Source organism: Poecile atricapillus, chromosome 7, assembly GCF_030490865.1.
Source record: "Poecile atricapillus isolate bPoeAtr1 chromosome 7, bPoeAtr1.hap1, whole genome shotgun sequence".
In the NCBI taxonomy this organism is placed as follows: domain Eukaryota; kingdom Metazoa; phylum Chordata; class Aves; order Passeriformes; family Paridae; genus Poecile; species Poecile atricapillus.
This window is the reverse complement of record NC_081255.1, coordinates 9,014,379-9,028,017: the sequence shown is the minus strand read 5'-3', so window position 1 is coordinate 9,028,017 and position 13,639 is coordinate 9,014,379. Positions and strand designations below refer to the sequence as shown.

Below are 13,639 nucleotides of genomic sequence, written 5' to 3'. Positions count from 1 at the left end.
ACCAGGGAGCAGTTCTTTGTCCCTGCATCTTCAAGCTTCCATGGGAGCACTGCCAGCTGCTGCTGGGAAGGGGCTGAATAGGCTCTTGCAGGCCAGGGAACAGGAATTATGCCCTCCACACAGAGGAGGAGAGTAAGGCCAGAGGCCCTGAATATAAGCCTGGAATGTATTTAATTGAGGGCAAGCAAGCTCAGCAGGGAATGATAAGTGCGTGCCTGCCCATCCTCAGCAGGAGAGTGACATTTTGGAGGCAAATGAGGGGGGGACAAAGGAAGTAGGATAGGGAATAATTACCACCAAGGACCACTCGGAACAGAATAGTGCTATTGGGTTACATATAAGCAGCATGCCCAGCATATCCCTCATCCAACAAAAGCAGCATTACCAGCCCCTCTTGTCATCACCTGCTTAAGTCAACTGCTGAACGGATACTATTAAAGCTTTAATCCATTACACATTTATGTTATGCCTGAGAAATTTATACCACAAGAAGCACTGAGCCCAGCAAGGGTCAAACCTGGGAGTTTTACACACTCCACTGATTATATTCACATACTCAGAAGAAACCGTTTGGCTGAAGAAATTAATATGAAGGGGGCAGCAGCCAATCCCCAGCACAACTTGGCCAGGGTGGCTCTCAGAGCCTGGGAAAAAGACTCCATCAGTAGCTGGGATTTTTCCAGTAAGGGATCTCTGTCCTTAGCCAGAAATGGCACCATCTTGTCTTCTCTGTGTCTCCTTTTGCTCTGTTTCAGAGGTCAGCCTCTCTGCTGAACAGAACTGAATCCCTGTATGTTGGCTTTGTGAGATCTTCCATAGAAGCACCCAGTGATGATTCCAGGGGTTGTTTCATGGACCTGTCAAGGGACAGTGATTTATCCCATTTTGCTAGATTGAAAGGCATTTGCAGGCTGTCTGCACACCAGGAGAGCATGAACAACAAATATTCAGAGTCCTTCTACTCAAAACACGAGCCTGACCTGCGGCAACACATGGGGACGATATGGTGCTGAGGATATCAGATCTGGAGTGTGTGCTCTCACGTTCCTCACTCAGAACCAATATCAAGCTTGCAGAATTCCTGTCAGGATTTGCATGCACACACCAGCTGACTGCAGCTTCTCCTGGGCCATCTGGGGCCCCAGAGCCCTGCCTTACGTGCTGGCATCCGAAATCAGCTCTGGTGAGCATCCACAGGGGCTTCTCTATGCATTAAGTCGTGCAAAGATGTTTTTATGCATGTCTCCCACCCCGGGGCATGCAAGGACACGGGCCAATGCAAAGAGAAGCAGCAGAGTTTTCTCCTGTGGACCCACAGCCTCATTTGTGCAGTGTGAGATGTATAGAGGTGATTCCCACCTCTTGCTCCCTCACTGTTGCTCCTCCCTCTCAGGAATTTGCAGCCCTGCCAACTCTTCCAATGCACAGCCCAGTTTTCCAGACACAGCCAGTCAACCTCACCTCTGATCTGCCTCGCAGCTGTGCCTGGCACGCAGGCTCCAGCAGCAGCACCACAGGGAGGAGGAGGAGGTTTGCCAGCTTGCAGGAATCTACCCCAAAAGAGAAGCACCACATGGACTTGGTGACTGTCAGTGCCTCCCCCTCAACAACAGGACCTGCCTAGCCAGAGGCATCTCCCTTTCCATGACCCGTGTGGGACTGCCTCATGCATCAGGAAATGAAATAGTTGTGAGGCCTGCTATGAGTACACAGCTTGCCTTCAATGAATTTTGTAAAGTAGGGCATGAGCAGGATAGAATGAGGCAGGCTGCAACTTCCTCAGACATCACAGGGCAGGCAGCTGTCTAACATATGAGGTTTTCAGTGTTAAGGCAGGTAACTTGTAAGATTTAAAGTCAGAAATGTGTTTCCAGTAAAGAGGAAACTTTTTCATGGCACACTTGTCCCTCAGCTGAATCTGCTGGCAAGTCCCCAGGAGGAGATGGTTGAAGCAAACCCACTGCTCAAGAAGGCTGAGGGCACGAACTGGCTCCCTAAAGGTCACTCCAGTCATGAGACATCAATAATTTTCAGTCACTGCAAACACAGTCTGGATGCAGAGTGGTGATCTACAGCTGAATGCCAACCAAGGTGGACTAGACAGACACTATCCACCTGAGCCTTTTTCCCTGAAAAGTTCAAAACATTATCTCTCATATTTTCTTATGGATCAGTTAAAAGTGTTGTTTTCTGGTCTAAATCTCTAAAGAAAAGGACCACTTAATATGTAAGACCCAGTGCAATCCCAACCTGCAGTACTCTGACTTACAGTTCTTGACTTCAGGGTTTCCTCAAGTAAATTTCCCTGGCAGAAGTAAATGTTGCAAGTAATTTTTTTGAAGTTTTTATTTGTGAACATTATTTTGTGGCTCAAATTGCTTTCTGCAAGATACTGAACTAATTCCAGTTTGGCTGAGTGCTCCCTTTTAAATGCAACATCTGCTTTGTGCATCAGCTGAAAAATAGTTATCTGTGTGCACGCTAGAATCTACCTCTCTACTGTGGTCTGAGCACCATGTAAATTCTGTTTTATAGAGGATGAACATCATCCCACTCCCAAAGCAGATTTTACTTACAGCCACGTGCCTCACATGCAGGAATATTCTTCTTCAGGGATGGATCTTCTCAGTTTTCCCCTGCAGATCTCAGCCCACTGGCACCAAGTCCCACAGCCCGTGTAAACACATGCATAATTTCCAGCATCTGAGTAGCTCCAATAAAGTCCACTGGGCTTAAGTGCTCTCACACACATTTAAGTACATTGTTGGATCAGGGCCTGAAGTTACTCATGTCTTTTATTTATAAATGTTAGCCTGGTCTGTAAAAGTGACATGTTTCTCTTAACAGCCTGTGATACCAGATACACTCAGCTCCTAAGTAAACATGCCTAGGAGAGCTCCACCACTGAACCCAGCAATGGAGTGGGGGGAGTGAAGTTAGCAGAGTTTGAAGGAAGCTTTGGACCTTGCTGGCCCTGGGCAGCACTGCAGGATTCAGTGTGAGGCTTGGTTTCAGGGTTGTTACTCCTAAGTAGGGTTAAGCACATGCTTAACTTCTCTGCTAGGTCACAGTGCTGCTCTAGTGCTTTGACACTGTTTACACAGAGAAATCTGCCTCTAGTCTTGAAGCCTGAGAAGTTCAGCTCATTTCTGCTCAGGTCCACTCTGAACTGAGCTGGAAGCTGTCATTATTCAGAGATATTCAGGCCTGCCACATTCTGTCCTCTCCATCACAGAGAGCACTGTATCACAGGATAGTTCAAGTGGAAAGAGACCTAAGGAAGTCCCTGGTCTAAACAGCTGCTCAAAGCAGGGACAGACATGATGTCAGATGAGGTTCACCGGGGTTTAGACAGCTAGGTTTAGAAAGCCTCCAGTGATGGAGAGCTGTACAACTTCCCTGAGCAACCTATTCCAATGCCTGACTGTCCTCACTTAAAAAGGTTTTTTTCCTTATAGCCAGTCTGGACTACTTTTGATTTATGTCCTCATGCTGCACACAACCATGCAGATCTTAGCTCCATCTAATTCATGACCTTCCTGTAGGTACGAGCAGGATGATATTTGTTCTCTCCTCTGGCTGAACATGCCCCATCCCCTTTGTCTGTCTTCACAGGGCACGTGCTCCAGTTCCCTCACCACACTGAGGTTGTTCCGACTCATTCCAAGTCATTTCCTGCATTTCTTGTGCTCAAGACACAAGGTCTGATATCTGCTGCAGAAAAGGGGATCATCACTTCCTTCAATCACCTAGTCACGCTTTTGTTAATTCATCCTGGGATTCTGCTGGCTGCCTTTGCTTCCAGGACATTCAGCTGCTGCTGATCCAAACCCCAGCAGGAGGGCACTCCTTGGCCAGACACCGACCAGTCTGGGGTATTGCTGCCCAGGGTTTCTCCTATCCAGGTACACGACTTGGCATTTGGGCTGGAATTTCAGTGGATTTGAATGGCACTAGGTTGCTACTGTCTCTTTCCTCCAGCTTGTTTAGGTGCCTCTGGATGGCAGTCCTGACTTAAGAACTTGTGGACAAGTCCTGGCAGTTGGCTGCAATCTCTGGATGTGATGATAAAACAGTCCTTCACCTCCTCCAGGTTACTGATAAAGATGGCAGGGGGGTTGAAACCAGATGAACTTTAAGGTCCCTTCTAGACCAAACCATTCCATGGTTCTAAACAGGTCAGGTCCCAGGACAGACCCTCATAGAATTCCACTGAGTTCAAGATTTGACCACAACTCTCTGAGCCAATCACCTGAACATTTTCACCTGCCTGACTGTCCCCCTATCCAGACCCTGACATCATAGCAGGATGTGAAGTTCCCTGGATGTGTATCCACAGCACATGAACCACTCCACCTGTCCTCATGCCCACTTTTACTTCATGACAATAACTATGGAGTAAGAGATGCTGCATATTCACGTGAAGGTTGGGCTCATGGTCCATCTTCCATGGAGTCAAAGTAATTTGGATAAGCTGGCAGTAGGCTTGTAAGATCATTAGTTAAATTTTAATGAGTCAGGTCATAAAAAGCCTGGCAGAGGGGACCTTTGGTCTGAAGGGAACATTTTACACAGCCTGTTGGCCAGGAATGGAAATTCAAATAAAATTCAGACAAGAAATAAGTATAGTTTTATGACTCAAGAAATTAGGCCTGGAAACAGCTGAATGGTGACTGATGGGTTCTCAGCCATTTGAAACACTTAAACCAAGGGATTTCTGTGTTCATAAGTACATACTGTGACCCAGAGAAGTTACAAGCACAATGCTGGAATTTTTACACTCAATTCTAAGTAAGATGCTCAAAATGATGTAGTGGTGCTCACACTAACAGTTAACACTGTAGGAAATCCTGCTCTATTTCTAATAAGCTGTTTATTTTCAAAACATATGAAAGAGTAACATTTTCATTGACTTCATAAGATTCCATCAACCTGTAATTGTTTTCCCTTCTGTTCCATCTTTCCTGCCTTTCCATTGTTCACAGCCACCTACCACTAGGGATAGAAGTATTTATCTTTCATGATTCATTTTAAATAGCTGCAGATATTGCTGCATTTAAAAAGCCACATTAAAAATACTAGGATAACACAGAAATGTTTTTTTCTCTTTACAGGATTAATGAATTCTACCCTCTTGAGCAGAGTTACCACTGGCATCTGTACAGTTCACACAAACAGGTAAGATATTCCTTTTGCCTGAATGGATCATTCAATTAGAAAGGAAACCCCAAGAATTCACTTAAACAGATTGCACAGGCTCATCCTCATCTTAAAATCCCTGCAGTTGTGACATGTGTGAAAACATGAAGTGTAGGCTGAATAATTCTGCTTAGAACATCCTAATGTGATACAGACTCAAGTCAAATCTACTTTTTAGCTTTATTCTCACAGGAAAACTTTGTTTCTTATTCAGGGTCAAATTTTCATAAGAAATGAACATTCATTTTCTACATCCTAAAAAAAAACCACCCAAAAAGCCCACCAAACCCTCTTGGCATTCTGTACCAGAGGCTATGATTGAAATTTGTCTAGAAATAATTTTTGGAAGCATTTTCCTCACAGAGAGCAAATAGTAAGTTAGACAATCTGCTGCAGAGATCTGTGTAACAAAAAAAACTCTTGAAAAAAAATGTAAATCACTACCTTTCAAGCACTTGTCCAAAACAATACAAACACCAGAGCTAAGACACCCAGAATGACAACAAAACAGATACCAGGCAAAAGAAAGAGCCACCTGCCAGCTCTGCTTGTCCTTCCAAGCTCCAAATGGGTCAAAGCAAGTTTTACTCAAATGAAATTATGCCAGAAACCAAACTTCTCATTCACTCTTGCAAGTATTTCCCTTGCCCTCCTCTAGGAATCTGTGGAGTATTTAGATGAAACAACAGGCTACTGGATTAGAGGGAGTTGGGAGACACAGCTCCAAACTCTTTAGTGAGCACTGCTTGAGCTGAGTTTCTCCAAACTACTCCTCCTCACTGTCAGTAACGTGTTTGCCCTCCGCCATCTGACACGATCCATCTTTCCAGAGCACACACGGACACTCCTGCCCACGGCTACTCACCCAGGGGAAGCTTTTCCAGCAGATAAAGGTAACACTTGAAGAAGTCGTTTTGGATTGCCTTGTGCAAGACAAAGGACATGCTGTGCCGACAGAGTTCTTCGTCTGTCTTGTGCCAGCGCGACTTAAAGGCCAAATGTGCTGCTTTATAGGCCATGATGAAGATTTTATTTGGGAGAGTGGACAGCTGCTGTGGCTGGTGTTCTCTGGAGGACCTGTCCTTCCGAGGGGGCAGAGGCAGTGTCATTTAAATTGTGGCAATGTGCTGTCATTCTATATCGGGGTGTGTGGCAGGGGGTGGAGGCGGGCGAGAGGAGAGTGAGAAATGCTGGCTCTTGGCACTGGCTCACAGTTATCCCTGGAGTGTCGCCCTCTGAAACAAGCAGGTGCTGGATTGGGGAAAAAAAAAATAAAAAATAAATAAAAATCCACCAGGAAATGGCTTAGCCAGGGTAAAAGTATATCTGCTCCTAAAAGGTGTGGCTTTAATTCAATTGTGCTTTTCCTAATCTGTTCAGCTTTCACTTCAAAGAAACTCAGATATTATCCAGAATCTCCCTCTTACATCTTGCAGGGTGATTTTGTTTCTGTGTCTCCCCCTCACTATTAGTTCCTCAGTTCAGGCCACTCAAGAGGAAGGCCAGAAGACAGAACATGGATGTGCCTCCACACAAGCTGTGAGTCCTAATTAACTGTGACTGTAGCAAGCAAAGGTTTCCCTTTTTCAAGCTGCTTGTTCCAGGTGTCTGCAGTATCAGTCAGGATAAACACAGCCAAGGAATTGGATATTCCCAATACCAACAGGAATGCTGCTACATCCCCAGCAGCACTGCAACCTCCTAACAAATATCTGACCACATTTTCAAGAACAGCACAAAGGTGACCCAGCCTTCACCAAATAAAATAATTGAATTTGGTAAGAATTGTTAGGCACAGTGAAACCCACATTTATTTTCCATGGTACAGGAAATACAATTGTTCTAAATACAATACAAATGTGTCAGAAGGAAAAAAAAAAACAGGGTTAGTTTTTTAGGGTGAATGTTGGTTGTAACTCTTCTGGATAAATTAGTGGTGGGTTTGACTCACATTAGTCCTACCCTACACAAAAAAAGTTAAGATCTCCAGAAGGCTGTATAAACACTACTTCTATTATTTTATGTGATCCAATCCCTGTTGCAGCTCTGTAATCCATGAGTTATTGTGGGCACACCCTTGGTCCTCTGGTCCTAGTGCAGCTAAGTGAGTGAATCTCAAGAGCACTGAGCCTTTTAAAGCAGTTTCAGAGCATTTCCTACTGCTGGCAAAGCTTAGATCAAACAGATTTGTGCCCAGAACTGCATGATAGTGAGTGCTTAAATAGCAGGGTTGGGTTTGTTTTGGTTTTTTTTGTCATGTTTTTTAATTGTTTTGGGTTTTTTTTGGTTTTTTTTTGTTTTTTGGTTGGTTGGGTTTTTTTGGATGCTTCATTTTCTATTTGTCAACAGCAGCATATTAATATTTTCTGGTAAGAACAACTCACAAAGTGGTTCATGCTGTCTCTTTCTGAACAGGAGTAGTATCAGTCTACCCAGAAGCTGTGAACAATTCAAGCACTATTACACATCCCACACCTGCATTAACAAGAAGTGTGGGGTTTGAGTATGGGCATGATGACACCCATGCTACCTCTGGTGTGACTGCTGAAATGTGAGCAAACCCTCACCTCAACCTTAGTTTCCTTTCCCAAATGGCCATTTGACTCTTTCTGAAGTTGAAGCCAGCTACCCAGCCTTTTTCTTGGCGCTAGGGACCCTGGAGAATCCAGAGCTCTCGATAAAGTGGAGTAAACTAAATTAAAATAACAGTCTACATCCATAATGCCTGTTCAAGTCATTGGCTTGAACAGCTTTTGGTCTAAAATAAGACTGTGCTTTTATTTTTGTGGGTAAGCAAATAGTTGCTCTGTGTGACTTCCTTCCTGTGAGATCAGGCAGCTCTGCAACAAGAGGTTTAGCAGAAATTAAAATGAGGGATCAGTTAGAGCAGCTTCTTGTTAAAACACCTGCAGCTCATCTCTGCCTAAGCAGCCCATTTAAAATAAGATTTCAGATGGTTTATGATGAGTTGCTGTAAGATCCAAGGCTTGTTGCAGCATCAGGATATTTAAAGAGGAGTTGGACTTACTTTTATATTAGTAGGTAACCACTTGTCCCTGAATGATTTGAGCTGTACATGCTACTTCTGAAACACATCAGCTGCACAGAAGAGAAAAATAAAAACATGTGCACAAGCTCCACGGATCACAGAGATCACAAAGGGTCAATGTTGCCTTTAAATAACTGTGTTCTGCTTACAAAACACCTGATATGCAATCTAATTTCCACACAGACAAGCCATCAGGACTGCTGTAAGATATCTCTTTATCTTAGAAAGGCCTCTGTAGTCATTGCTCTCCCTCACACTCATGCTTGGCATATGCTGTCAGGAATAGATGTGGCTAAAACAAGTAATTTTTGTTTTCTCTTTGACAACAGGTTTTTAAAGGGTCCAGGATGATGTTGACAGAAGAGGCACGGGCAGAGAGCACACGTGTAGTCCTGAGGGCAGTGAAGAGCAGCTGCAAGGTTGGATGGCAGCTGGTAACCTTTACAACTGCCTGCTGCCTGGATTGTTCTGGCTGCAGCTTCAGTGGCTCATTCAGAGCAGCAGTGAACGCCCCTGTCAGGCTGGAAAACAGAAATATGACAGTGGATGCACAAATTGTCTGACTTGCAGAGGTCCAGAACTCTTAGTCACAATCCTGAACGCTGCTCATGGGTCCAATCAGATTTAGCAGTTTTCAAAATTATTACTGTGGAAATAATTTAGTTTTGAGTTGACTGTGGAATTGACAAAAAAAAAAAAAAAGTACTTTGGGTTGATGAGAAACTGAAATACTGCCCTTTTCTCACACACAAAAAAACTTCTGTGTTGGGCCAAACACAATGTTTTGGTTTGTTAGCAGGGCTATTTCCCTGCTAATTTTTTATTTGTTTATTTGTAATCAGGTTCAGGTAGATTTGGTTTCAGTCTATGATTTACAAATGCAAACAAGAATAATGTCTCCAGCAGACTGGTCAGTCTTGCAAAATCACTCTGTGGCAAGGAAATGCAAAGCAAAGCAAGTCCTTGGGTAAAGACCCAACCTTGGGAGGACAGGACTTCTGATGTCTCAGGAGAAACCCTTGCTTTGAACCACATTTCCAAAGCAGAGTTCACTGCTTGTAGGTCAGGATGACTCACAGCCTTCAGGGCATATCCTGCACAATTCCCATGCGCTTTCATGGGTGCAGTCACAGCAGCAATCTGTTATCGTTTATACAATTGGAATTTAGCAATCTGGAATTCCATCTAAAGCAACAAAACACGGCATCTGAGCCCTATGGGTAAATATATTAAAATTAACGTAACTGAAATTGGCCAGAGCTCTATCCTTATGGAGGGAACACACACTTCTTTCCCTCTAATCCTTCTAGCTCTGGTGCCAACACTAAATTACATTATAAAGGGAGTGAGTGAAGCCACTCTTGAGTAGGAGAGGCAGCTTGAAGATCATGTCCCAAGCACAGTGAGAGTCCCAGCAGGACCCTGATTTGGAGATCCACAAACAGTATGCTAACACAAACAGCAATATTTGGGGAGGCCTCCTGAACGCTTTGGCTGTGAGGGTTTTATTTGGTTCTGGTTAGGGACGCTCAGTAGTGCTGAGGATGAAGGGAAGGAAGGGCAGGGTTCCTGATGAAACTGCAGCAGGGGCTGCTCTGTTGTTCTTGATAAGAAGCATGACAGCTGTGCCCACAACATCTGGTTCTCATTGAACCCTAGTGAGAGTTCCTTGCTGAGTCTCTTCCACCCCAGATGTGGTGGTTTAATTGATGGAGCCTGAGAAGTTTTTAGGTCCAGTGTGGAATGCCGCCTTTCACTGTGATATGTGACGCCAGATACAGTAAGGGCTTGGCTGCTCAGAGCCATCTTTTAAAAGCATTTAATTTCAATATTGAATTTTGAGTCTATTGCCCTCTGTTGGCTCAAGCACAGGGTAAAGCTCCTTCTTGAGGTGAAAGCTAACAAAATCTCCTCCTGGCTGAGCAGGGAGGCTTGTGGAGTTTGGAAAATGCAGGATCAAGCCTGCTGTAGCCTTGTGCATGTGAGTGTGCACAGCTCCTGTGCCCCCATAGCTGTGTTTAAGAATGCAGGCACAGCTCTAAACAAGGAGGAAGGGTCTCTGGAAACTGCCTGCCTCGGCCATTGAAGACTGCACATAAAAAGAAAGTTTTCAGGAGTGATCAGAGGGGATCGTGGTTTGGTGAGCAGGGATAAAGAGGATGCTGCACACTCATGAAACAGCACAAAAAGCAATGCAGAAACCCCTCAGGGAGAACGGGGCAAGTGGGAGATAAGTTAGCCTTAATGTCTTTCAGCTCTGGCATGCAACTGCCAGAAATGCTTTGGTGAAAAGTCTCTCAAGGATTTATTTTCAATTCCAAAGCAAAAGAAAGATGGCAACCCACACCATCAAAGCTCCTTCTGCACACAACACTGCCAGGAAAAACATGCCTTTCCACTTCCTCTCAGCTGGATCCTTCCTACCTAAGTCATGAGACTGACCAATCTGCTCAGACCACAGAGCTACTGCCCAGTTACCCTGTGTCTGACAGCCACTGGCAGCAGATTTAGGAAACAGCCTAAATCCATTAGGTGGGAAATGTGCTTTGGTGAGCTCTTAGCACTTCTGTGCTGCTCCTGCACAGAGCCAGACCAGGTATTTTCCTGAACTCTTAGAAGGCCCAGGCATGAAGCCCCTCCAGTGTGGGAAAACCAGGGCAGATGCTGGTGCTGTGACATGAAAGTGGTGATGTCAGGATGGGACAGCCTTTGAGTGGAGTGTGAGCATCTTGACAAAAGAGAAACTCCACCCTGAGAGAGAAGAGAGTGCAATGGGCAACAACAGAGCTGTAGAAAGAAGTGCTGTGTGCAGACCACGGGCGAGAGAGACCATTTAACCTTCTCAATCTGCATCTCTTTTTGCAGAGGCAGAGAAGTAAAGATCCAGACTTTCAGATCTGCAGCTCCGTGGATCCCTCCCTGCTGTTGGCTCAGATGGCAAACATCATACTGGGTCTCCCTGATCTGATACAGCAGCACATTTCACAGCAGTGGTGGTGAACATCATTTCAGTCAAAATTGTTAGAACTGAACTGGAAAATACATTGTTCTGTGAGCCACAGAGCAACATGAGAGCTTCTTTTAGATGTGTGTCTTTCTGCCTCCATCTGAAATAAGCTCCATAGCTCCTCTCACTTGCCATCTGTTGGGAAAGATCCACCCTGGACACTGCCTGTACTGCAGCCAGGCTGGAGCTGCTCTGGGACAGCTTGGCCAGCAGTTCCTCTGTGCTGTCTCTCTGTCTGGAGAGTGTGCACAGAGGGACTGACCCCTCACTGCTGCCAAAGAGCTGAACTCTGCTTAACTCTCCCTCAGTACAGTCCTCAGCACAGGTCTCTCCCTCATCTACCTGGCAGCCAGAGCACACAAACCTCTAGAAACTTAATTAACTTGCAGACTCTGTGCACAGCTTTCAGTGGTGATTGCACTTGGCCAATGTGTCACGAGGTTATTCAGGGGGAGGGAGAAGCAACCTGATGAATGCACGGATAGGTAAGGCAAGATAAAACTCATTTCCTCAGGAAGTCAAAGCAAAATGAGCTGAAAGAAAATAAAAAAGAAAAGTTGACTGTAGAGAACAAATATGACAAGTGACCTTGGAAGACCTCTGGCACCTTGAGTTCCTGAGAAGGAGCAGTCTGGCAGAAGCCTGTGAGTGTGTTTGTGCACACAGCAGGGATGTGAGGGGGGGTCAGGAGCCGTAAACAGCGTTTTTTGTGGATCAGTAGAAGTATCAGGAGTGTTACATCCCTTGCATTTCAGATACATTTCAGTGTCTGACATTGCTGGCTTGATCAGCCTTCATCCTCAACCTGTCTCTGAGTTGTGTGGAGTTTCTCAATACCAGGAACTCACCAGTTAAATTCTGTGCATGCCTTGAAACATTAAATTTACCATTTCTGAAACACTAAGAGATAAATATCAAGGGGCAAGAAAACTACATTAAACTCAACTCCTGGACAGCATAAACACACAGGAAGATGGATTGCAGAGACTAAAACCACATCTCTTCGTGTGAAATACTGCTCTTACACAGAGGAGTGGCTCAAAATTTGCAAAACCCACCCCTGTTGATGTAGAAACCTCCATGATCAAGACTGGAAATTGTTTGCTTTGCATTGATACTTTCTAGATAAACTCTCAGACTAGAAAAATTCAAAAGTCAAATGTGTGTGTGTTGCCCTTTGGAACCAAAAAATGATCAAGACATGAAAGGTTTGAGATGGTTAAATGTTTTCTCCAGGGGCTGGGGATTAACAGTCTGGGCAAGTAGCAGAGGAGGGAAATAAAAAAAAAAGGAAAATAAAAGAAGAAACTCTTAAGTGACCTGACAAGGGAAACTTAAATCTTATTTTTAAGAGGTTAGGTTGTACTAAAGCTTGAAAAATTAAATCCACAGCTGTCTCCAGAGGACTATATCTCACTGAGAAAGCTTCAAGTAAGTTTATCATGTATCCAACACCTAGACATTGGACCTCAGGGACCACTAGGATAATATTTCCTCTGGATTAGCAAGAAAGCTAGCAAGTGACATTTGTATGAGACTAACTTTTAGTTTAAGGGGTTTTCTTATAAAATGATAAATGAAGAATGAGCACACTGGGAAGAAAAGTTCATGCAGTTTGTAAATCTAATACATCCCCACTATTTGTTTAAAAATGTACTGTTATCTCCTAAATTAGTTTTATTTAGTGACATCAGTAATTTGATGTTTTTATGTCTGTCATCCTCCCAGTGAGGATCAATGTGCTTTTTACGAGCAATATTTTTAATCTCATAATCCCCTTTATGAGAAATGCTTTTAATTTCAGAGACCACAAGCACTGGCACTGAGACAATTTGTATGAAAAAAAATTTAGAGTAAAACTGTAGGAAACACAGGATGGATCTGGCACAATTACAGTGCTTCCCTTCTTCTGGGATTCTTCACTACTAGCCAATAAAGCCCAGGATATGTTGGAATGCTACTAATTAACTCACCTCACTATGCCTTGCCACGACAACTGATATGCCCCTGGGTCCCAGGGGAATCTCATGAAACATAAGAGATGCTCAGCTGGGTGAGCTAAGGACAACTTTAATATGCTAACTCTGAAATCTGAAATCCAGTAGCAAATTGAGTTTTGTACAAAATAAAACTCGGACATCTAAACAAATGCCAATGTTGGAGTTTTGTAGCAAAAAGAACATTTTAAAAAAAATGTCTTTCACTCTTTCTGTGTCTATATAAAACACACTGGTGTGAGGAACAGGCCATGGGTCCCCATAGCAAAATGCCAGCAGTCTGAGGATGGGTTACAGCAATGTAGCATTACCCTGTTCTGCCCACAAAGAACATCAGTGATAATTGTGTTTTCCAGCTCTATAGAAAACCCTCAGTTACACACCTGT

At 44.1% G+C, this 13,639-nt stretch overlaps 1 protein-coding gene across 2 annotated transcripts in view; it reads right to left on the bottom strand.

Moving 5' to 3' along the window:
* NTMT2 (N-terminal Xaa-Pro-Lys N-methyltransferase 2) overlaps positions 1–13,639 on the bottom strand; it is a 29,896-nt gene that overhangs the window by 10,620 nt on the left and 5,637 nt on the right. Inside the window, exon 2 of one of the 2 annotated variants that reach the window (XM_058843116.1) lies at positions 6,065–6,450. In XM_058843116.1, coding sequence (XP_058699099.1) covers positions 6,065–6,308 — 244 coding nt within the window. In that variant the 5' untranslated portion in view covers positions 6,309–6,450. Of the gene's footprint in view, positions 1–2,576; positions 2,709–6,064; positions 6,451–13,639 lie in introns of those variants that run through there. The other variant, XM_058843118.1, reaches the window with a different exon arrangement.